Source organism: Anomaloglossus baeobatrachus, chromosome 5 (genome assembly GCF_048569485.1).
Source record: "Anomaloglossus baeobatrachus isolate aAnoBae1 chromosome 5, aAnoBae1.hap1, whole genome shotgun sequence".
NCBI classification, from domain to species: Eukaryota; Metazoa; Chordata; class Amphibia; order Anura; family Aromobatidae; genus Anomaloglossus; species Anomaloglossus baeobatrachus.
Genome location: NC_134357.1, coordinates 91,002,165 through 91,028,440, shown reverse-complemented (window position 1 = coordinate 91,028,440; position 26,276 = coordinate 91,002,165). Strand labels below are relative to the sequence as shown.

At 44.0% G+C, this 26,276-nt stretch overlaps 1 protein-coding gene across 4 annotated transcripts in view; it reads right to left on the bottom strand.

The window, feature by feature from the left end:
- FAM13C (family with sequence similarity 13 member C) overlaps positions 1-26,276 on the bottom strand; it is a 218,460-nt gene that overhangs the window by 76,854 nt on the left and 115,330 nt on the right. For all 4 annotated transcript variants that reach the window (XM_075348703.1, XM_075348701.1, XM_075348704.1 and 1 more), the window contains exon 4: positions 18,617-18,729. In XM_075348703.1, the coding sequence (XP_075204818.1) occupies positions 18,617-18,729 (113 nt within the window). The remainder of the gene's footprint in view (positions 1-18,616; positions 18,730-26,276) is intronic.

Here is a 26,276-nt window from a genome sequence, read left to right as displayed (position 1 = left end):
CGTGCCAGCACGGGAGGTGAGTGTAAGCTCTTATATTATTTTTTATTTTAATGGGGTCAAATATGGGGAATGGGAAGAGGTTTTGCTAGTAGTGGACAACTTTACAGTAGTGGATTTGACACTCTGCATAGGAGAAACAAACACAGCAACTACTAAAAAAATATAGCACAGTTCCTAGGTGTCGTCCGGGGGCATCTCTAAGGCAGGGGCCAAGCCTTGATGCCTGGTCAGTCTTCTGATATTGCAATTTTCTAATTCTATATTCTTACATATGTAACTTATATTTCGCACCTCTTTCCTGTGCAGATTTAACATATTTTGAAGATAATATTTACCTCATCTGCAAAGATCTGCAAAGTCACCATCTACATTACAGAGCAGATCACCTGAGGGTCAATGTCAGGAATCTCGGCGTTGTGTGACATTGCTTTACTAATTATGAACAGTAAATATCTCCATTGCAGTAAAAAGTCAGGTTCCAGCTAGAACAGAAGTACATTTACCATAAACAAGACGTCCTGTAGATCATTTACACGTGTCAGTCATAACATCCTTATAACTAAGAAAAACAGCACACATCGGGGCAAATTTATCAATACTGTCTGATCCATAGACAGTGCAGACTTGGGCCTTGTGCACACGCTGCATTTTTTACCTCGTTTTTTGGTCTCAAAACTGCATGCATTTCCTTCCCCAGCAAAGTCTATGAGATTTCATTTTTGCTGTCCGCACATTGCAGTTTTTTTGGCTTCATCTTTGTGGTGACCACAAACATGCAGCATGTCAACTCTTTATGCGTTTTTTGCCAGCATTTTTGAGCTCTTCCAGTCAATAGTTTTTACTTAAAAAACGCACTGGTCAAAAACGCGGTAAAAAAAAAAACGCATCAAAATGCATGCGTTTTTTGGATGCATTTTAGCCCAAAATGTTGCATCTTTGTGGTTATCACAAACATGCAGCGTGTGCACATAACCGTATAGGAAATCTGTCACCAGGTTATTACCAGCTAATCTGAGAGCAGCATAATGTAGGAGCAGAGATCCTGATACCAGCAATGTGTCACTTACCGGTCTGCTTGCTGTTTTATCAGCCAAGTAGTCCTCCATATTCATGAGCTCTGTATAACCCGACCTCCACCACTTATTGGCAGCTCACTGCCTTTGAACAGTACACAGAGAAAGCTGCCAATCAGTGATATTGGAAAGGTTATACAGTGCTCAGCATTCAGAGAACTGCTAGATATGCAGAAGATAAAACAGGGATTTTATCAAAACTGCAGCAAGCAGTTCAGTAAGTGATACATCACTGGAATCCTGGTCTCTAGCCCTACATCATGGAGTTGGTGTATACATCACATTGCAGATGCTGGAGTTAGTGTATACATCACATAGGAGATGCTGGGGCTGGTGTATCCATCACATTGCAGATGCTGGAGTTAGTGTATACATCACATAGGAGATGCTGGGGCTGATGTATCCATCACGTAGGAGATGCTGGGGCTGATGTATCCATCACGTAGGAGACGCTGGGGCTGGTTTATCCATCACATAGGAGACGCTGGAGCTGGTGTATCCATCACATAGGAGACGCTGGAGCTGGTGTATCCATCACATAGGAGACGCTGGAGCTGGTATACATACACTTCACAGGAGCAAGACAGGAGCATAAAGTGTGGTACCTCCACCCACAGAGAACATCCTAACACTGCAACAATCCAGCATCAGGACGTAATCGAGAGCTGTGTGTGCCGTGGCATTCAGTAGTGAACTCTGTGCGCATGTGCTCGCAATAAAGTGAAAAATAAAATGGCCGGCGACAAAATCACTACAGCCCATCCAAAAGCTGTCAGATGGCCAGAGCAAATGCTGCAGAGGGTCTTTCCCACTCCTGTTCTATCACAAACATCTACAGTGCTGTGCAAATTAATTGGGACAAAGCAAAAAAAAACCCACATTTTTGAATATTTAATAATAAAATGTTATAATGCACTGTTACATACCAATTTTAGTAAGAAATATGTCCTCCTTTAGCAGATATGAGATTTGCATTGCATTTTGGTATTGATTCTACCAAATTGTTGCATAAATTCTTCAATTCTTCATCATAGAACCACACTTGTATGGCACGGTTTATCATGCGTTCTTTGGTTGTACAGTCCATTTTGACAAGACGTCTCGTCACAATGCTCCATAAATTTTCTATAGGATTTAAAGGGCACTTTACACGCTGCCATCTCGCTAGCAAGATTGCTAGCGAGCGTACCCACCCCTGTCGGTTGTGCATCACGGGCACATCGCTACCCGTGGCGCACAACATCGCTAGGAACAGTCACACATACTTACCTGCCTAGCGACGTCGCTGTGACCGGTGAACCGCCTCCTTTCTAAGGGGGCGGTTCTTTCGGCGTCATAGCAATGTCACTAAGCGGCCGCCCAATAGAAGCGGAGGGGCAGAGATGAGCGGGCCGAACATCCCACCCACCTCCTTCCTTCCGCATTGCCGGCGGTCGCAGGTAAAGTGAGGTTCCTCGTTCCTGCGGTGTCACGCATAACGATGTGTGCTGCCGCAGGAACGACGAACAAAATCGTTACTGCACATACAACGATTTTTGGTAAATGAACGACCTCTCCATAACCAACGATTTTTACCTCTTTTGCGTTCGTTGAAGGTCGCTCGTACGTGTCACACGCTACGATGTCGCTAACTACGCCGGATGTGCGTCACAAACACCGTGACCTCAATGATAAATCGTTAGCGATGTCGCAGCGTGTAAATGGTCCTTAAGTCTGGTGAATTGCCAGTCCAGCACTTCTACTTTATTTTCTTCCAGGAATTTCTTCACACACTTGGAATTGTGGCATGGAGCCAAATCTTGTTGGACTGTCCCTTCAAATTTACGCATGAATGGCACAATAAAACGTTTTAAAACGTCTATGTATTTGGATGAATTCATCATCCCATCAACAGGAAATAAGCTCCCTGTACCATCAGCTGTATAAAAGCCCCAAAACATGTTTTTTGAGGGTGTTTTACAGTTTGTTGAATATGATCAGCTCGCAATGGTTTATTTTTGCTTCTTCTAACAGTTGTTCTGTACCCTTGAACAAAAAGATGGATTTCATCACTGAAAATTACCTTTTTCCACTGGCTAGTTGTCCAAGATTTATATTTTTTTGCCCATGCGAGTCGTTTTGCCTTCATTGGAGATGTCAGACGTTTTCTTTACTGACTTTGTTGTTCTCCGACCAACTTCCAGAAGCCTGCGCCGTACAGTCGAATCGCTAATACTGTATCAATACCTGCAGCGAACAAGTCTCTTTGGAGGTCTTTACTTGTTTTTCTTGCATTAATTTTACTATTTCTTATAAGTGTTTTACCAGTTCTTGGTGTCGTTTTCCTTTTTTTTCCACATTTCCCTTTTCAAAGCAGTTAAAACTGGTTTTAATCACTGACTGGTAACCAACTTACGATTTTACTTAAAAAATGCTTTGTCCCAATTCATTTGCACAGCACTGTACATAGGGTTTAATAACCCGTTGAGCTAGCATATGCTTTTTCCACACTTCTGCAATGTTAAATAACCAATCTAGGCAAAAAATCACCTTGTAAAGAAAAATTAGAGTACAATGGAAGCAAGTATTTACCTTGGCAGAAATGATGCACAATTGTAGTCATTGTTGTAGAAAGTACGAGGGCAGCATGCCATGAAAATGTATTTGCATTACTTGTTAAATCCACATCAGTTTTATTCTGAAAATGTTTGTCTGAACAAAGTCTTCATATAATAGATTGTTACACATTATAATACAGTCAGCGCACAAGGATTGTAAACGCAACATGCATGGCGGAGGAGAGAACTGGCATGTGTAGCGTATGTCCTTGGCCCTCCGGTCAGGGGTGTGATAATAGTGAGTGCAGGGTGTGGAGGTTCAGCTCACCCAGCTGTGGGTCTCACTAATCACAGGAATGGTTTTAGTTTAACCTTCAGCTGCTTTATTTAAGCTTCATAAACTAGTAAAAAATAACAAAACTCAAAAGAGCATAAAGACAGAAGCAAAAGTTAACAGTCCATGTACTGCTGCAGGATCTGTCTAGCTCTTTTAGAACGAGCACGCACAGGTCTGCACACCTCCATACACAGACAACAGACTGAATCCACAGGTCTCAATTTGACGTCCTGGCCCCAGGGAGGAGATATGTGAACGGCCATCCCACCCATCTCTGACGGTTCACAAAAATATGGCCTGTTAACCTTTTCAGCCTTTAACATGCTGGTGCCTGCTTTTGGGTTCCCATCACTGAGGCTATCAACCTCGGTGAAACATATCTCCACCCAGGATATTACCCGTAACCCTCTTACAAAAGGTTGACGTCGCGCCCGTTCACTGAAGCCCAGTGGGTGGATATGAGAAGGTCAAACACTAAAAAAGAGCCACGATAGTCAGAAGCCTTGTTGGAGATTTTGCATTGGCGCCAATCAACTTCAAGCTACACCATTGTTTCCTGTTATGCATTGGAAAGGTCAAATTCTACCACTTCAATAAAAATTGGAAAAATGTGTGATAAGTAACTACCTTACATAGTGAAAAGTAGGAGACTTGTGACAATATCACAGAATAACTTTGTACGTAATTTCATTCTCAATGATGTCTTATTGGGTCATAAAATATCACATTGTGTATCGCCACAGTAAGGGTTCATGCACATAGCTGAAATATGGGTCCATATGTAAACCTTATATTGAAGAAGCCTTCCTATGACCTTTTTTTGTCTAAACCTGTGTGGATCCAACGCCATTCTGGTCGTCTACTTCAGATTTTCTGCTCTGCGTGACCCGGAAGTGGCTTCCACAAGGTAAGCCTGTGGCACATCACAACAAGGATGTATAGTCCTACATTGTTAAACAGACTTCTGCCTCACACATATGAGGTGCTGCTGATAAGTCTTTGGCTTTACCCAGAAAGAAACGAGATAGGATGATGAAACTTTACATTTATTCCACATACTCTACACTGATGCCAACACACTTCTTACATCGGTATTCCAAGTTTTGTAAGCCTAGCAAAAAGAAGGATTTCGGTTGTGCTTCATACCAGGCATCCGTAGCAGCCATGGCATCAGAAATGGTGTGAAATTTGCTACCCTTGAGGTGTTTCTACAGGTTTGCAAACAGACAACAGTCAGAGGCAGCTAGATCTGGTGAATTAGGTGGGAGATCAACCAGCTGGAAGCTCTGCCAGTTTTGCCATGGTCACTTGTGCAGTGTGAGCGGAGGCGTTATCGTGCAGGAACAAGATTCCTTTGGACAGCTTGCCGCGCCTTTTGGCCTTCAGAGCTGTCTTCAATTGGTCCAAAAGTTCAATGTAATACCTTGTATTGATGGTGGAACCCTTTTGAAGGTAGTCCACTAGCAACACGCCCTCCTTATCCCAGAACACAGACACCATCACCTTAGTGGCTGATTTTTGCACCCTGAACTTCTTTGGACGAGGAGAACCACTGTGCCTCCACTCTTTTGACTGCTTCTTGTTTTCAGGGTCATGCAAATAAATCCAGGTCTCATCCATAGTGACCAGTTGATCCAGAAAGTTCTTATCAGTCCAGAAACACTGTAAATGGACCAGGAAATTTTCGCATCACTGATCTGTTGTCAAATATTTGGGGACCCACTTTGCAGATAGCTTCCTCATGTCCAAATGTTCATGGATAATGAATCAAACACGTTCATGGCAAATCCCCATGATGTCTGCCCTTGCTTTAGCTGAAATTTGTTGATTCTCCAGTATGAGGTTGTGCACAGCATCGACGATCTCCGGAACAACAACCACTCTCGGTCGTCCAGGACATTCATCATCATTGGTGCTGAAGTGGCCTGTTATAAATTTGGCAACCCAGTTCTTAACTGTGGAACAGGAAGGGCATTGATCCCCCAATGTCTGTGACATATCACCATGAATATCCTTCGCAGACTTTCCTTGCAGAAACAAGAATTTTATCACTCCTCTGCTCTCTTTTGGTGTCAATATCGCATTAGACTACGCCATTTTGTTTTCCCTCGTGCGTAAAACACTGTTGCCATAAGCAACAAACACAACATTTTGAAAACATACATTAGACACATAAGCCTTTCATGTGATGTAACATTCATTACCATAGAAACAAAAAAGATCACAAATCCGAAGACTTATCAGCAGCCCCTCGTACAGCACAGTCTGTAGATTGGTGATGTCACTGAAAAGATGATGGTAGAAGCGCTGGATCCAGGAGAAGACTGTGGTAGGCAAGTATATTTACACGCACATATAATTAGGCATGACATGTTACCCATTCAAGTAATTAAACTGTCTCTGTTTATAGGACGGAGATGCTCGTTATAACCAAACGGTGTATTCTCAAGTTTGAAAGTTATTGGTCATTCATGGGACAGGGAATAACTTGCCAGTTGTTTGGGATTTTAAAAAATGCGGACATGATTATTGCTGCATTCATTCTTATAGGCGTGCCAAAACCAGAAAAGAGCAGTGTTCAGCTATCTCTGATGGATCCTTCAAGAATGATTGGAGCAGTCAGTGTGCATGTTTGACCACTGATCGATTCACCCAAGGCCTGTTCAGAGTCCCGACTCTTGGGATCGGTGGGGTTCCAGCGAATCTGGATTTCATACCCTATCCAGTGGATTGGGGATACCTTTCAAACTTGAGAATACCCCTTTAGCCTTGTCATAGAGATGATAGATAGATGTGGGCCAAGTGTTCATTTGGCTGACAGCAATCTCCACCAACACCTCCATAAACAAGAGCGCTAGGCTTGGCTGAAGAGCTGCTTTCTTTTCTACGAGAGAGCCACTGCCAAAATCTTCTGGCAGTATTGCTTTCAAAACTTCATAGGTTTCAGTGATGAGACAAAATAAATGACTTTAAAGAGAAAAATTGAAATAGTACAAAGGAAAAACAATTTGCAAATTTAGAGAAAGAACGAATAGTAAATCGATGGCGCTCGGAGTCTTCTCATTACAAGGTGTGAAACTTGACCTACTACTGACATCACTCTAATTCTTTTGTCAGTCAAATCTACAGCACAGGATCACTGTCCAAAGGATTTGGATTTATGGAAAGATTGTAGAGAAAACCTTAGCAATAGAATAACAAAGCAAAACTAAACTGATTATACAATTTATTTCTCCTTTACAATATGAATGAGGTTTTCACAAAGTAGACTTTCTGAGCACATTTCAGCAGAACATTATAGAACTAGCAAAGTAAACAGGATTTTACCAAATCTCATTCAAATAGTTACATCACTACCGGACCTGCTCCAGTGATGTCTGAGGCAGACAACCGAGGCGGTCACCAGTGCTGCCGTATTCACTGTTTGGTTACAACTAGTGATGGAGGAGACGTCGTGACCTTATCACTAGACAAGTAGGTGATGTCCAGCCAGAGATACTACACCGTGGGCAGAATTATTAGGCAAGTTGTATTTTAGAAGATTTTTTCTATTATTGATTAACAAATATGTTCTCAATCAACCCAAAAGACTCATAAATATCAAAGCTTAATATTTTTGGAAGTTTGAGTGTTTTTTTTTTAGATTTGGCTATCTTAGGAGGATATCTGTTTGTGCAGGTAACTATTACTGTGCAGAATTATTACGCAACTTAATAAAACCAAATACAGTGGAACCTTGGTTAACGAGAACAATCCGTTCTGGGCGTGTGCTTGGTAACTAAGTTACCCGTTCAGCAAAGCAAGATTTCCCATAGGAAATCATTGCAATGCAGACAATTCGTTCCATAACTTGTTAAATGTCCCATCCTGGTCCCCTATTGTGCCACTCCACACACACACACAAACACACACAAACACGAATGCACACGCACATATTATGCTCACCTTACCTTCCGTTCCATCGCCGGCCTCCTGGGACTTGCTGTTCACTAGTACAGGCTGTGTATATCTGGTAACCAGCACGACAAGGGAGGACCTTCCGCACCCAGAGCGCTGACGTCAAAGGCAGGAGCCGCTTGCCTCTGATTGGTCAGCGCGCTGCCTTTGAGTAGCATCTGACAGCCGAAGTTCCTGCCTCGCCGCTATGGTTGCCAATACACATCCTGGAGCGGCGAACTACAGGACCCAGGAGGCTGGCGATGGAACGGAAGGTACACATATTATGCTCACCTTACCTTCCGTTCCATTGCCGGCCTCCTGGGTCTTGTAGTTCGCCGCGAGGATTCCTCCCTCGTCGCGATATACCGGCGGACTACAAGAACCATGAGGCTGGCGATGGAACGGAAGGTAAGGTGAGCATAATACTGTATGTGTGTGCGTGCGTGTTTGTTTGTGTGTGTTTGCGCGTGCTTGTGTGTGTTTCTGTGGACTGCAAGAGCGGGTCAGAGCGGGGTGGATGTATGGAACCGGAAGTGTGTGCGGTGAGTATTTTGCTCGTACAGCAAAGCTTGCTCGTAAACCGAGTTACAAATTTACAGAAAGCTTTGCTTGTTAAGCGAAATTCTCATTAAGTGGGTTACTCGTTAAGCGAGGTTCCACTATATATTCCGATCTCACTTGTTTATTTTCACCAGGTAAACCAATATAACGGCACAAAATTTAGAAATAAACATTTCTGACATGCAAAAACAAAACCCCAAAAAATGAGTGACCAATATAGCCACCTTTCTTTATGATGACACTCAACAGCCTACCATCCATAGATTCTGTCAGTTGCTTGATCTGTTTACGATCAACATTGCGTGCAGCAGCCACCACAGCCTCCCAGACACTGTTCCGAGAGGTGTACTGTTTTCCCTTCCTGTAGATCTCACATTTTATGAGGGACCACAGGTTCTCTATGGGGTTCAGATCAGGTGAACAAGGGGGCCATGTCATTATTTTTTCATCTTTTAGACCTTTACTGGCCAGCCATGCTGTGAAGTAGTTGGATGCATGTGATGGAGCATTGTCCTGCATGAAAATAATGTTTTTCTTGAACGATACCGACTTCTTCCTGTACCACTACTTGAAGAAGTGGTTTTCCAGAAACTGGCAGTAGGTCTGGGAATTGAGCTTCACTCCATCCTCAACCTGAAAAGGTCCCACAAATTCATCTTTGATAATACCATCTCATACCAGTAACCCACCTCCACCTTGCTGGCGTCTGAGTCGGAGTGGAGCTCTCTGCCCTTTACTGATCCAGCCTCTGGCCCATCAAGAGTCACTCTCATTTCATCAGTCCATAAAACCTTTGAAAAATCAGTCTTAAGATATTTCTTGGCCTAGTCTTGACGTTTTATCTTATGTTTGTTGTTCAAAGGTGGTCGTTTTTCAGCCTTCCTTACCTTGGCCATGTCCCTGAGTATGGCACACCTTGTGCTTTTTGACACTCCAGTAATGTTGCAGCTCTGAAATATGGCCAAACTGGTGTCAAATGGCATCTTGGCAGCTTCACGCTTGCTTTTCCTCAATTCATGGGCAGTCATGTTGTGTCTTTTTTGCCCAACACGCTTCTTGTGACCCTGTTGGCTATTTGCCATGAAACAGTTGATTGATCAATGATCACGCTTCAAAAGTTTGGCCGTTTCAAGACTGCTGCATCCCTCTGCAAGACATCTCACAATTTTGGACTTTTCAGAGCTCGTCAAATCTCTCTTCTGACCCATTTTGCCAAAGGAAAGGAAGTTGCCTAATAATTAAGCACACCTTATATAGGGTGTTGATGTCATTACACCACACCCCTCCCCATTACACAGATGCACATCACCTGATTTACTTTATTGGTAGTTGGTTCTCAAGCCTATACAGCCTGGAGTAGGACAACATGTATAAAAAGTATCATGTGATGAAAATACTCATTTGCCTAATAATTCTGCACACAGTATAGTGTGGAAGCTGCAATCAACAACCTGTCGTGGTCAGTTTGCCGATGCCTCCCCATACTTAAATTAAGAAGTTATTGTGCTTGATTTACTCCCTGTATTCTGATGCTATCTTCCGCTGAACTCATCCTGTTCTTCACTTGGATTGTCACCCTTACTTCGTCTCTCTACGTGATCCCCCTGGTCTGACCTTAGCACGCATGACTTTTCTTTTGATTACCTGCTGGTACCTGACCCTGAGAATTCCTCAGAATATGGTATTTCCTTCTGATTCTGTCCTTGCTCCTTCGGCCAGCAGCTACTCTGTGGCAGCAAACCAGGGGGGAACCCTGTTGTAAGTTCAGATCCCCCTATATGGGTGCTTTCATACTGTGTTGTTCAGTGGTCCCGTCTGGCCTTACATCAAAATCCCGGCAAAACGGGGTTTGGATGTAAACGCCGACGGAGCCATTGACTATAATGATGCAGATGGAGTCATCGTGTGCTCTGTCGTGCACCATTTTTGGCCATATATGCCTACTGGAGGCAGACATCCAGACGTAGACTGTGTCTGGGTGTCTTGCTCCAGTAGGCATATATACCTGAAAGTGGTGCACAACAGAGCACACCGTAACTCCATCTGCACCATTATAGTCAATGGCACAGTCAGTGCATACGTCCGAATACCGTTTTGTGGGGGGTTCAGGCGGAAGCCCTGATGGGACCACTGAACGGAGGGACAAAGCGCAGTGTGAAAGCACCCTAACAGTTACAGGGTGAAGGTTGGGGGTCCTCTGAGATAAACAGAGTAGCCAGCAGCCAGTCTGTCAGGTTTAGCCTTTTTTGAGCTGGTGGTGGCAGATAGACTTTACCCAAATACTGTATAAAAAAATCTAAGCAGAATTTAAACAGAAATAAAGCTACGCTATGGATATTAGATCACTAGCAAGTCACTGTTCCATTTAATCTTTACAATTCAAATATGCAGTAAACTCCACAAGAAATACACAGCTAATTCATGCAAATTTTGACGTGGATTCTTCACATAATATATGATCTGTGTGGACATACAAAGGAACAATAGAAGCCAGTAAAAAAGAAGGAAATCACTTGTTTCCTTTGGTGATAAGCTATTGGTGGACAAACAGTAGCTGTACTGTTATAATTGAGCTTATCTATATAACTCTTTGATGACAAGGTTGGGAATCTTGCAGTGGAGGATCACATCATAAGCTGGTGTCACACATAACGACGACGACAACGACGTCGCTGCTACGTCACCATTTTCTGTGACGTTGCAGCGACGTCCCGTCGCTGTCGCTGTGTGTGACATCCAGCAACGACCTGGCCCCTGCTGTGAGGTCGCCGGTCGTTGCTGAATGTCCAGCTTCATTTTTTGGTCGTCACTCTCCCGCTGTGACACACACATCGCTGTGTGTGACAGCGAGAGAGCGACGAAATGAAGCGATCAGGAGCCGGCACTGGCAGCTGCGGTAAGCTGTAACCAGCGTAAACATCGGGTAACCAAGGGAAGACCTTTCCCTGGTTACCCGATGTTTACGCTGGTTACCAGCCTCCGCTCTTGCTGCCAGCGCCGGCTCCTGCTCTGTGACATGTGGCTGCAGTATGCATCGGGTAATTAACCCGATGTATACTGTAGCAAGGAGAGCAAGGAGCCAGCGCTAAGCAGTGCGCGCGGCTCCCTGCTCTCTGCACTGTGACATGTAGCTGCAGCACACATCGGGTTAATTAACCCGATGTGTGCTGCAGGAGAGCAAGGAGCCAGCGCTAAGCGCGGCTCCCTGCTCTCTGAACTGTGACATGTAGCTGCAGCACACATCGGGTTAATTAACCCGATGTGTGCTGCAGGAGTGCAAGGAGCCAGCGCTAAGCGCGGCTCCCTGCTCTCTGCACATGTAGCACAGCGACGTTATGATCGCTGCTTCTGCTGTGTTTGACAGCTAAGCAGCGATCATAACAGCGACTTACAAGGTCGCTGTTACGTCACCGAAAATGGTGACGTAACAGCGACGTCGTTGTCGCTGTCGTTTAGTGTGACACCAGCTATACAGAATGTGTTGTATTTAATTATTTCTATAATGTTATAGTCTCAACAGAGAACAATGGGTTTTCTAATCTTTAGCAGATAAAGTATCATCACTGGGGACTGTATCGAAAAATTCTAAACTACTCAAAAGGATATTAAAGGGGTTGTCTGTTTTTTTATATAAGTTTGCAGTCACTTTTGAATACTTAAAGGGAACCTGTCAGGTGCAATATGCACCCAGCACCACGAGCAGTTCTGGGTGCATATTGCTAATCCCTGCCTAATCGTCCCTGTATACAGTAGCATAGATAAAGAGATCTTTAGAAAAAGTATTTCTAAAGATCGTTTCTTATATGCGCATAATGAGGTCAGCGATTAGTTGCAAGTGCGTGAGTTCCTTTGGCTAGTCGGCCCCCTTAGCATGTTAGCAGGCCCCTGTGGGCGTACTAACATGCTAATGAATGTGCAGCTTCGCCGCACATACCTCACTGTTCATGGCGGCCGGAGGAGGATGGATGTGCATGATCCGAAGTCCCTTGGACTTCTAATCATGCACACTAAATTGGTGCCGGGTGTAAGCTTCCCAGATTCAGTGAGGTATAGTGCGCATGACTGGCAGTCCCGGGGACTCCGGATCATGTGCTGTGCGCATCCATCCTCAGCCGGCCGCCATCAAGAGTGAGGTATGTGCGGCGTCGCTGTGTATTCATTAGTATGTTAGTACGCCTACAGGGGTGTGCTAACATGCTAAGGGGGCCGACTAGCCAAGGGAACTCACGCCCTTGCGACTAGTCCTTGACCTCATTGGCATATAATAAACGTTCTTTAGAAATAATTTGTCTAAAGCTCTGTTTATTTATGTTAGTACATACAGAGACTGCTAGACAGGGATTATCAATATGCACCCAGAACTGTTCGCAGTCCTGGGTGCATAATGCACCTGACAGGTTCACTTTAAAGTGTGCAGTGCACACATGCTATCAGCATTCTCCGGCATTGCAGGTGAGAGTGGGCGGTCAAGTGACATCAAGTATGAGATTTGCATAATTCCGGCCACATTCCAACTAGACATGCTCATCTTTACTAATACCAGAGAACTGAGAGAAGCCTAGCATGTCTAGTCGGCATGTGACTCTGTGTACAAAAATCGCATCCATGCCATTACAGGACTGCACACTTTCAGCGACAATGCCGGAGAATCCTGGCTAAGTGGGCACCCCACACTGTAAGGATTTACAACTCTGCTAGTAATAGTGTGAATGCTGACTTACCAGAAGACCGGACAACCCCTTTAAGGGAAACAACAGACAGTTTTCATATATTTTCTGCAATAGTCCATTAGCAGACTGCTTTATGTTTGTAGCATAGAGAGTTTCCATTCATGTAACGTCCTGATATATTCTTTCAATATATTCCTGATAGTAGCTATAGAAACAAATAACCACACCTGTACAATATACAATGCGTCTAATACATTCATGAATAAACATTCTGCGGGGATCCAGTTACAAAATGCCATTATTAGGCTGCTTTCACACTACGTTTATTTAACATGCGTCCTGAACGTTTTTTTAACGCAGAAACGGATCCAGTGCAAATGCGTTTTCATTTCAATGCATTTGCAATGGACTCGCGTTAACATCCGTTCACCTGCGTTTGCGTGCGTTATAGTGAGGATCCAGCGACTTGCAGTTTTTTAACATCTTTCAAAAACGCTACTTGTAGCGTTTTTGAGCTGCGTCCAACTTCTGCAAATTGCTGGATCCTGACTATACTGCACGCAAACGCATGTGAACGCTGGCATGCTGATAGACAGGATCCTGCTTGCTCTACTGAGCATGCACAGAACCAGTCTCCGTGATCAGTCTATCTCCCCCTCTCTCTTCTCCCTCTCCCCCTCTCTCTCCTCCCTCTCTCTCTGTCTCTCCCCCTCCCTCTCCCCCACCTGAGAGCTGCGGACACTCGTAACCAAGGTAAATATCGGGTAACCACTTATCTTAGTTACCCGATGTTTACGTTGGTAACGTGTGCAGGGAGCCCGGCTCCTAGCAGCTGCAGACGCTCGTAACCAAAGTAAATATCGGGTATCCAAGCAGGTATACCCGATGTTTACCTTGGTTACGAGCCGCGCAGCTGTCAGATGCCGGCTCCCAGTCTGGCACGTTTAGTTCCCCTCACTCCCGATCACATGACTCCAATGCCCGCCCCTAAACATCTAGTGACAGGATCCTGCAAAGTAACACATGCGTTTACATGCGTTTTTTGCTGTAAAAGCTGGATCCGCTTTTGCAGCAAAAAAACGTTCAGGACGCATGTTAAAAAGACGTAGTGTGAAAGCAGCCTTACAACTGAGCTCGGATTCCTTTCTTTGATATTTATAAATATTATCAGCAGATGAGATCAGGCACAATGATGTGATAGTAAGTAAAAGGTTTCTGCTATAAACCTATAAAAAAACTGTAATATGTAAAATAAAACAGCTGGGGAGAGGGGGTTTTCTGAAACTAGAAAACCCCTTTAAGTTTACATCTTACAACTTTTATTTTTTATGCTATTTAATGTTTTTTTTGGCCCAATGTTTCATTATAGGAATGTTTCACATTATAAACAATTGAACAAACAGTGCATTTAAACATATATAAAAATTAAGTTACATCCCCCGGTCTTCTTCTAGCCCCTGTAACCAGAAAATAGACTCCCCAGATCAGATAAGGGTTCACTTCTGAAGCAGAAGTCGCTTTCTCTCTGTAAGTCTATGGAGCCTTGTTTTTTGCTCTCATAGACTAAAGTGGGCTTTACACACTGCGATATCGGTCCCGATATTGCTAGTGTGGGTACCCGCCCCCATCTGTTGCGCGACAAATCGCTGCCCGTGCCGCACAACATCGCCCAGACCCGTCACACATACCTGCCCGGCGACGTCGCTGTGACCAGCGAACCGCCTCCTTTCTAAGGGGGCGGTCCGTGCGGCATCACAGCGACGTCACTGAGCGGCCGCCCAATAGCAGCGGAGGGGCGGAGCTGAGCGGGACGTAACATCCCGCCCACCTCCTTCCTTCCGCATAGCAGTCGGGAGGCAGGTAAGGAGAGCTTCCTCGTTTCTGCGGCGTCACACGGAGCGATGTGTGCTGCCGCAGGAACGAGGAAGAACCTCGTTACTGCTGCAGTAGCGATTTTTGAGAATGGACCCCCATGTCAACGATGCAAAATCGCTCATCGGTGTCACACGCAACGGCATCGCTAATGCGGCCGGATGTGCGTCACCAATTCCGTGACCCCAACGAGTTCGCATTAGCGATGTCGTAGCGTGTAAAGCCCCCTTTAGGCTACTTTCATACATCAGTTTTCTGCATTCAGGCACAATCCTTTTTTTTCCTGATCCAACGGATCCGGCAATAAATGTAAAAACCGTATCCACCAGATCCGTTTTTTAACGGATCCGTTATGCCGGATGCGTAAAAAAAACGGATCCAATGGATCCGTTTTGCCAGTTTTTTTTGCTGGATCTGTTTTTTCTAAACATTGGAGCATGCGCAGTTTACAAAAACTGATCCGGCAGGCGCATACGTTTTTTGCCGCATTGCGCCAGATCCAGCGTCCATAGGCTTCCATTGTAAAACACGCCGTATCGGCGCAATGCGTTTTTTTGCCGGACAAAAAAACGTTGCAAGATACGTTGCCTCCGGCCGCCGCTTTAATTAATTTTGCCGCATCCGGAAAAAAACGGATGCAACGCAAAGCCATCAGGTACAATCCGGTAACAATGCAAATCTATGGGGATAAAACGGATGCGGTACCGAATCCGTTTTACCCGCTTTTTTCCGGATTGTGCCTGATGGAAAAAACCTGATGTGTGAAAGTAGCCTTATGTGGGCCAAAAGGGTCCAGGAGATTCGCTGGAAACCAGGGAAAGGGAAAACTGGTAATCATTTAAATATATTTCCACTAAATCACATATATAAGGTGGATTAGAGCAAAAAAAAAATATTTTTTAGGTATTATACATCACGGAGATTTTCCCTCAAATCTGCAGTATGCCAATTCTTTCTGTTTCTTCTGCAGCATTTTCCATTCATTAAAATGAATGGGAAAAAATGCAAGTAAAAAAAAAAAATCATGCTAAAATGCACTTGTTTTAGTCAGCATTTTTCCTGTCAAAAGCTTTTTTGGTTTGCAGCAGCAGCAGAGAAATTGCTGCAGAATTGAAATATGTGCACATACCCTTATCAGAGGCGGACATATCAATGGTGCAACCAGTACAGCTGCCCAGGGGCCCAAGAGGCCACACACCACCAAAGCAGATGGGAGTGTGTATTTTGAGGAGTTATTGGACTAAAAGGGCCCATATACTGATTTTGCGCAGGGGCCGTTTTCTGTCAGTGCCCGCCAGTGCCTTACCCTGTGGTTACCGTGTTTTTCAAAAAAAAAAAAAAAAGCCCTCCCCCCAAAAATAAGCCCTAGCAGGGATTTTCAGCATTTTTGGAGCAAGGCTTAAATATAAGCACTACCCTAAAAATAAGCCCTAGTTGTGGTTCAATAAAGAAGTGTCCGTGCAGCTAAAAAAGTTAAAGTTACTGTAGGACACTTCATTATAGAAAGCAATCACCCCACAATCACACTCAGCAGGCGCTGAGCGGGGGACCCTGAGGTGGATCACACACCCACACACATCAGATCTCCCATCCACACACAACAGACCACACACACAATCACACATCAGACCACACACACACACACACTCACCACATCCAGCGATACCGATTTCTTCTGGCCGGAAGAATCCCGAGACGGAGTGCGGTGGAACGCAAGGACCTACGGCTGCAATGTTTACGAGACCAGCAACGCGTAACTTTCTCACATCTTTCCCTGTGGCTGGAGGTATTCTGTACTACTGGATGTGGTGAGTGACTATGAGTGTGTGAGTGCGATCTGATCGGTGATTGTGTGTGTGTATGTGTGTGTCTGTATGAGTATGTGTGTGTCTGTATGAGTGTGTGTGTGCAATCTGATGTGTGTGTGTGTCGGCCAGAAGCAGGGGAGGACGGCATGCAGCATACCTGCTGGGAGGGCCCTCTGGAGATCACAGGAAGGACCTGGGAGCTAAACAGACGTCCAGGGTCTTGTAAGTATGAATCTCCTGGGAAGGGGGGTCTTGCCTTTTTGGGGGTGCAAACTTACCCCAACCATGTTTCTCTAAGAACAAGACCTACTCCAAAAATAAGACCTAGCGCTTTTTTGGGGGCAAAAAAAAGTATAAGACAGTGTCCTAATTTTGGGAAAACACGGTATCTACTGTTTCAGCTGTATTTCAACACACAAATTAAAGTAATTCAACCCCCTCCACTCATTCATTAAATGTGACCCAGTATTCTCAGCAGCACGTCCCGTTCTGTTTTAGATTTAAGGTCCAGTCACACTAAGCAACTTACCAGCGATCCCAACAACGATAGGGATCGCTGGTAAGTTGCTAGGAGGTTGCTGGTGAGATGTCACACTGCAACGCTCCAGCGATCCCACCAGCAACCTGACCTGGCAGGAATCGCTGGAGCGTGGCTACACAAGTTGCTGGTGAGCTCACCAGCAACCAGTGACCAGCCCCCAGCGCCGCGTGGAAGATGCTGCGCTTGGTAACTAAGGTAAATATCGGGTAACCAACCCGATATTTACCTTGGTTACCACTGCACGGAGCTACACGTGCAGAGAGCAGGGAGCAGCGAACACTGAGCGCTGGCTCCCTGCTCTCCTAGTTACAGCACACATGGGGTTAATTAACCCGATGTGTGCTGCAGCTAAATGTGCACAGAGCAGGGAGCAGCGCACACTGCTTAGCGCTGGCTCCCTGCTCTCCTAGTTACAGCACACATGGGGTTAATTAACCCGATGTGTGCTGCAGCTAAATGTGCACAGAGCAGGGAGCAGCGCACACTGCTTAGCGCTGGCTCCCTGCTCTCCTAGTTACAGCACACATGGGGTTAATTAACCCGATGTGTGCTGCAGCTAAATGTGCACAGAGCAGGGAGCAGCGCACAATGCTTAGCGCTGGCTCCTTGCTCTCCTAGTTACAGCACACATGGGGTTAATTTCCCGATGTGTGCTGTAGCTACATGTGCACACAGCAGGAGCCGGCACTGACCGTGAGAGCGGCGGAGGCTGGTATCAAAGGTAAATATCGGGTAACCAAGGACAGGGCTTCTTGGTTACCCGATGTTTACATTGGTTACCAGCGTCCGCAGAAGCCGGCTCCTGCTGCCTGCACATTTAGTTGTTGCTCTGTCGCTGTCACACACAGCGATCTGTGCTTCACAGCCGGACAGCAACAACTAAAAAATGGCCCAGGACATTCAGCAACAACCAACGACCTCACAGCAGGGGCCAGGTTGTTGCTGGATGTCACACACAGCAACATCGCTAGCATCATCGCTGCTACGTCACAAAATTTGTTCGTTAGCAGCGATGTTGCTAGCGATGTTGCTTAGTGTGACGGGGCCTTTAGTCTAAGAAAAAAACGAATCAAATAAATAGGACATGATTAGAGATTGGCAATGCACAGTGGTTCCTGTTCAAACAGAACCTTAAAGCCTGTCTGCACGTAGCTCGCTGGGTCATTTACTGCCATTGACGGACACACAGAGCTATCTGGCCACTTTATCACAGCCAGGACTCAGCATTGTGACGTGGTCCCGTACATTATGCAATGTCTGATACAAAAAGAGTAGTACCTTGGCTGAAAATCTGTGGCTCCTCTGAAGGATAAGTGAGGGCTATGGTCATGAGAAGTCATCCCTTTAGTCGTCCAGATTTCGGGAAGGCATTGACTTACAGTCTCGATTTCCTGGAGGAATAAAACAAGCAAAGTGAATTACTCTGTAGTAAATGGCTGCATCTTTTGTAGGCCAGAAAATAAAACGAGAGAAAAAAAAAGAAAATAATTGGTGTTGTCTGCTGAGGGAACGTGATCTTGCTGGAAAACAGCTGAAATGCTCCTGATAATCTGGAAACAGAAAGCGAACGCCACCTGAGCCAAGAGCATCCATCCAACAAAGCAGCTCAATACAAAAACACAAACATTTGTACAGACAGAACATGACACCCGGCACCGAGAGCCGGAAACAGGAGCACATTTTGGAAACGTCGCTTTTAAGCAATGATCCAGTAATTGTTCCAGATACCTCTGTAAACAGACTAGTCCCGACATCAGCATATGAGTGGTTTACATAGGCTTCAGGGATGCTATAAAAACTGCATGTATTCATAATGGCTGGGAAAATAGAGTAACTGGCAGAGTTTAGTAATGAGACCTCCCCTCTGTTAGTACTCAGCCATCAGGCTCCCTATATAACACCCTGTTCTGTGCCGATTGGGGGCAAGAAATAGTGGTGGACGGACTCAGATAACCGGGACTGACGGACCTAACCGGATTTATATGGCCTTACGCTGGTTCCCATATAAGTCTATGGGAACCAGAATCTGGCAATTAAAAATGGTGGTAGAAGGGACAGGGGGATAGGATCAAGCGAGCTGTACTTACCAAGGTTCCGACGTGACTGTAAATGCTCCCGCAACCGCTCATTCACTTCCAGGGCTGCGCATTAGCCTTCATGCATATGCACTGCTTTCCCCACTCACTGGCGTCTGTGATTGGTTGCAGTCAGACGTGCTCCCACCTTGACTGTCAGCGTGTCAGCTGACTGCTTCCAATCACAGACGCTATGAGTTTCTATCATGGTATAAAAATAAATACAAAAAAAAATAGCATTGAGTCCCCCCATATTATGATACCCAGCACAGATGAAACATACGGCTACAGGCTGCAGCACCAGCCGAGCACTTATCTTGGCTCTGAGTCAAAATAAGAGGAACCACATGCGTTTTTTTGGGGGTTTTATTATTTAAATAAATAATTAAAAAGAACGATGTGAGGTTTCCCACAATTTTGTTACCCAGCCACAATAAAGCCCGATAGTTGGGGCTGGTAGTCTCAGGCTGGAGAGATCCATGGTTATTGGGCTCCCCCCAGCCTAAAAATAGAAGCCTGCAGCCACCCAGGATTGTCGCACTTTACCCTGCTCTTCCTGCATGACGTTATTTAAAGTTATCTATATAAATAAATAAATAAATAAATAAAAAAGCCGCATGCGGTTCCTCTTACTTTGATACACAGCCAAGATAAGCGCAAGGCTGGGGTCTGCCACCTGTAGCCGTCGGCTTTATATGTGCTGGGTATCATATTATGGAGGGACCCTACGCAAATTTATTCTTTTACAGTGGAACCTTGGTTTAAGAGTAACTTAGTTTAAGAGCGTTTTACAAGACAAGCAAAGCTTTTAACAAATTTGTAACTTGGTTTAAGAGCAATGCTTTGCAATAAGAGCAAATTCCCACCGTGCACACTTCCGGTTCTGTCCTTTCACCGTGCTCTGACCCGCTCTGGAGGTAACTTTCTGTACATATGTGCTGTATACTGTACACAGTATACCATTGTACAGTACAGTATATACTATATAGCAATTCTATCAATTTGCATTTGTGGACACAGTATTGTACTCTCGGCTAACCAGTGCAGCACATTGCTTGTACTGTACCTCTCGCACACCAACAATTCTCTTGTAAGCTAACGTGCAGTTTAATTGTTTTATATGATTTTACTGTACAGTACAGTATTTTGTATTAGTGTAGTGTAATAATTTTATATGAATACAGTACATTGTTTTGTATTACTGTAATAAGTTTGTATAAATACTGTAAATATTTTTGGGTTGTGGAACGAATTGTCTGTGTTTCAATTATTTCCTATGGGAAAATTCGCTTTGATATAAGAGTAACTTGGTTTAAGAGCTCACACCCGGAACCAATTATGCTCGTAATCCAAGGTTCCACTGTACTTATTTTTACTGCACGATATAGACCTGCAGACTGGGTCTGTGATTGGAAGCGTAAGACACGCTGTCACTCAGTGTGGGGGTCCATCTGACTGCAACCAATCACAGACACCAAATGCCGGGCAGTGCATATGCATGAAGACTAATGCGCGGCCCCGGAGTGTCCTTCTTTATGTGGGATAGCAATTTACAAACCTTTTCTAAGAAGCATTGCCTGTAAAACAATATAAGCCAGATGACCACAAATAGAAGGAGCAACCCCATGAGCTACAAGGAAATTATCTCATCTCGTCAACCAGTCCCTTCCCTTGTACTTATGAGGGGCAATAACCCAAAAAGAACGGTCTACAGATGGGACTCTCATCCTGTTGAAGGAGACTTTGGCTCTCCTTAGTTACCTTAGAAGTAAATTGAGAGGTTGACATGTATTGTACGGTATATTCACTCAGATGTCTCAAGACCCTCGTTATCGTTGTTGGTGGTCCCAGATATCTTACACCACCCACCCTGACCAGTCTCTTGGATAGGTGATAACTGCATGACTGTTGGGGGTGGGGATGGTACGGCCTCTCGGCCCCCATCCATTATTGGGATTTATCTTGTCTCACATTTGTCAGAATGGTGGCAAAAAACAGCATCGAGTGTTAGGATTTGGCCTGTTTTTCATATGGAGATGAAATTTCTATCTAATTTATGACAGTTTTCCAAATGTACACAGAGCAAAGCCAAAAAAATCCAACGTCTGGGCCGGTGGCAGCGCTCAAGTGGCCATGTTGTATGGATGCAAACACAAGAAAAACTAGATATAAATGAAAACTGTACAACAATTATTATTAACAAAAAAAAAATGAAAATTTATTTTCCAATTTCCATCTGGTATCTGGAGACTTTTCAGGAGATGTTCTCCTGTATGCAGAAAATGAATTGATGGAATAGGTATAATATCCAATGTGAAAGCCATAAAGGGCATTATTTACGCTGCCTTTGTCTTGCCTATTTGTACACTTTTGCCTAAAGTACTGCTTTATTTAGCTAGTAACGATGTAAACTGATTGTATTAATAAACGGAGATACAATTTTGATGACTGTTTTTCTTGTACAGCATCCCATCAGGAAACTACGCGTGTAGTAAAATTGGAATAAATGTGAGCCATTATAAAGACTATGCACGCGGTCGTCTGTACGGAGCTGTAATATAGAGGCTGTAGAGTTGCATGAAGCCTCCACTGTGCCTCTGTAGAGCGGTGAGTCGGTGTTGGACGCAGACAGGAAAGGGCCCGATGCAAGAACAGCACAGGGGCCCCGGCGGCTTCCTTCCCACGTTCAGTGTTTGAGTTTTCTATGCTACAGAATTTCTGCTCCATTTCTGCACCTATTATGGAAATTAGGTTACTTACATTGTTTCCATTTTGTTTTTGCGTGTTTTTTTTTTTTACATGAATTTTTTATCAGGTTTTTGAGGCTGCGCTTTTTGTCTCTGTAAAGTGTGTCATACTTTAAATAAAGCCGCTTTGTTTTTGAAACTTCCTGGTATTTGGCCTTAAAGGGGAGGGGATTTATACACTGAATCCCCCCAGAATCAGCTCCTCATATACTGAATCCCCCCAGAATTGGCTCCTTATACACTGAATCCCCCCAGAATTGGCTCCTCATATACTGAATCCCCCCAGAATTGGCTCCCCATACACTGAATCCCCCCAGAATTGGCTCCTCATATACTGAATCCTCCATAGAATTGGCTCCTTATACACTGAATCCCCCCAGAATTGGCTCCTCATACACTGAATCCCCCATAGAATTGGCTCCTTATACACTGTATCCCCCCAGAATTGGCTCCTCATATACTGAATCCCCCATAGAATTGACTCCTCATACACTGAATCCCCCATAGAATTGGCTCCTCATACACTGAATCCCCCATAGAATTGGCTCCTAATATACTGAATCCCCCATATAATTGGCTCCTTATACACTGAATCCCCCAAAATAGCAGCTTCTCATACATTTAGTCCACTTCAGTAGCAGCCCCTAATACACTTAGTCCTCTCAGTAACAGCTCCTCATACACTGAATCCCCCACAATATCTGCGCGTGATACATAGAATCCCCAGAATAGCAGTCCCTCATACACTGAATCCCCCACAATAGCAGCCTTTCATACACTAAATCCCACACAATAGCAGCTTCTCATACACTTAATCCACTTCAGTAACAACCCCTTTAACACTTAGTCCTCACAGTATCAGCCCCTTATACACTGAATCCCCCACAATATCTGAACATCATACTCTGAATCATCCACAGTTATAGCCCCTCATACACTGGATACCCCACAATAGCAGACACTCACCAACAGCTCATACACAAAATCCTCCACATTAGCAGCCCCTCACAAAAAATTCCCAAAAGTATGAGCTGCACAAAACAGTTACAACATTTCAAACAGTTATACTCCAGACTTATGGCACAAACAAAACAATTTGATAAAATATGCTCCATGACAATTTTTTTTTTTTATTTATTTTTTTTTTCCTGTAGTTTTTAATGCACCCAGATGTTACCTTAAAGTTTGTAGTGCAGGATGAGATGAAGTAGAGACACGGGCCCCAATGTATTGTCAAAACAGTCTTAGGCTATGTGCCCACGCTGCGGAAAATGCGCGGATTTTGCCGCGGATTTCTCGCGGAAAAGCCGCGGATTTCCCAAAAATCTGCAGCACAGCTACTCCCCAGACATTTCTATGGCATTTTGGGAATGCTGTGTCCACGCCGCGGATTTTTCCGCAGCGGAAATGGTGCGGATTTTCGTCCGGAAAAATCTGCAACATGTCAATTATTGTTGCGGATTTTGTTCCGGATTTTGGCTTTAAAATTGGGGGAAAAAAAAAATCCGCAACAATATCCGCATCAAATTCGCGGCAATTCCGCGGTAAATCCGTGGTAAATCCGCACCTTTGAAAAGGTGCGGATTTTGGGGGAAAGCTGCGGATTTTGATGCAGAAAAATCCGCAGCTACATTCTCCCGTGGACACATAGCCTTAGGGTATGACCGCACTTTGCGTTTTTACTGCGTTTCAGCAGCGTTTTGAGCAGCAGCATTTTCATGCCAAAAGGCATGCGTTTTGGTTTTCCATGATAGGCTATGGAAAACGAAGATTTCCTGTCCGCACTTTGCGTTTGAAAATGCTGCGTTTAATTTGCATATTTTGTGGCAAAAAACATGCTTTCAAAGAAGCAGCATGTCAATTGTTTTTGCCATTTCTGCAGTGTTTTGCTTACATTGAAGTCAATGAGAAGTAGCTAAAAGCAACAACCATCAAAATTCCAGCGTGTTACCTGCTTTTTAGCTGCAGAAAGAATGCATTTTTACCTTCAAAAACGTATGCTTTTCTGACATTAAAATAATGGAATCATATGTCCCTTTACACACACATAGTCCGACAATGAAATTAAAGAAAATTATGATTTTAGTGCTATTTTAACAATAAATATTATAAAACCGCTATAATTTCATGACATATATATTTTCTTTATTAATTCAATAAATATGTATGTTTTGCTTTTTTTTCCTCTTGTGTTTCACTGTTTAAACTTTATTTAGCAGTGTCTTGATGTTCAAAACGCATCTGTCAAAACGCAAGGGAAAAAGCATGGAAAAACGCATCTAAAACGCAGTAAATATGCATGCATTTTAGCGCTACATTTCTGGAAAAGGCAACTTTGGCTAAATCAATTAAGGCCAAAACATGCGTTCTGAACTGCAAGTAGGACGACGCAAAGTGCGGTCATAGCCTTAATCAATAGGACCGGTGGAGTAAAATGCACCTAATTAAGAGGCGAATCTTCCAAGTGCTGTGAATCTCCGTCAGGGACTGGAGCATTGTTTTGGCTTAAGTTGAGCCAATGAAGTAGCGCAACTTTTCATGAATTTGACTGGATGGCTAAGCCACGCCCCATCCCACTCACGCTCCGCCCATTTTGGTGAAGTTGGCCGGGTCTAGTGTAGATATCCCCAGAGTCTCAGAAAATTTTTGGGCGCAACTTCCGAGATGCACAAAAATTATTGTTTTAGAATACTGCTATTAGCATCAGAGGTTTGGATATGTTTTGTGTATATATATATATATATATATATATATATATATATATATATATAATTTTTTAATTTATTTTATGTGCAATTTTCCTTTGAAATCAGTGCATTTCGCATTGTGTGGGTCAATCTGGCACCAAAACGAGTGCCTGCATATAACACATGTACATTTTATTGCACATTTTGGCAACTTTCCAGTATATTCCGCTGCAGATTTTCCACCAATTTGCTCTTTGTGCAAAGACCCTTAAAGGGGTTAACTGAGATCCAGGTAAAATGGTCCAATGGAATAAATAAAATAAGTGTAACTTACCTACAAAGTTTACCCCCCTCCTGAGCCACTTATCAGTTTTTGTTTATTTGGCTACAGCAATATCTCATAAGGCCATGTGCGCACTAAAAAGTGCCATTTTCTTAAGAAAAAAACAGACCCTCTGAAAGAATCCCGCACCTGCGATTTTGCCGTGGTTTTGCCGCGGATTTTCCGCAAATTGGTCCCTGCTGTTTTTACCATTATCTATGGCAAAAAAAGCAGGTACCTGCAGAAAAGAAGTGACATGCTCATTAACTCTGCAGCGGAAAATCCGCGGGTAAGAAAAAACGCAGTGTCCGCACAGCATTTTTTCAAACCCATAGGATTTGTTGGGGAATGACTGTAGCAATGTTAGACACATTTTCTGCACCAATTCTGCGGCAAAATCTGTGGTAAATCCGCAGCGTGCACACAGGGCCTAAGACCTGCAGTCAATCACTTATCTTGTGAGGTAGTATTTCCAGCATAAGACTACACAGGCCAGTGATTGGCTGCAGTGGTCATATGTGTAGATGGGAAGTCACCACTGCTCTCATGGAAAATAGGCCAGCAGACTGCAGCGGAAAGGTGTCTGACTGTATTCATAAAGCCTCGTTCAGACTTAAGTGATTCTTCTCGGCTGTCAAATACGGTCCAGGTTTTACAAAGTCATCGGGGTTTTGGTCAGTGTCAGTTTTAACCATCAGTTTCCTTAGATTTTCTCGGATGAAAAAAAAAAAAAACACTGATGGAGTTTAGACTTGCATTGGTGACACTTGGATCAATATTGGAAACTTCTCTGTGATTTTGTGCAGACAGCTAGGTCTGGGGAAAAAAAACAAAAATCGAACATCTGAACTTCTTCAATCCCAACCACTTGCCAGCGTTCATCACCTCTCATGGTGTCCACTTATCAGTATTTATAGTAAATATGAGGACAGAGTTCCTCATAATGGAACAGTCATCACAAGAGACTTGTAAAGTGTTGAAGTATAAACATGACATAAATGTTTATGAGAAGCCCTTTAACACAAAGTAGACGTTCACAATCATACCCTTATCACCAAAACTGCCTTTGGAGCACATACCTTTCTAATATATCAAACACCCCAATAC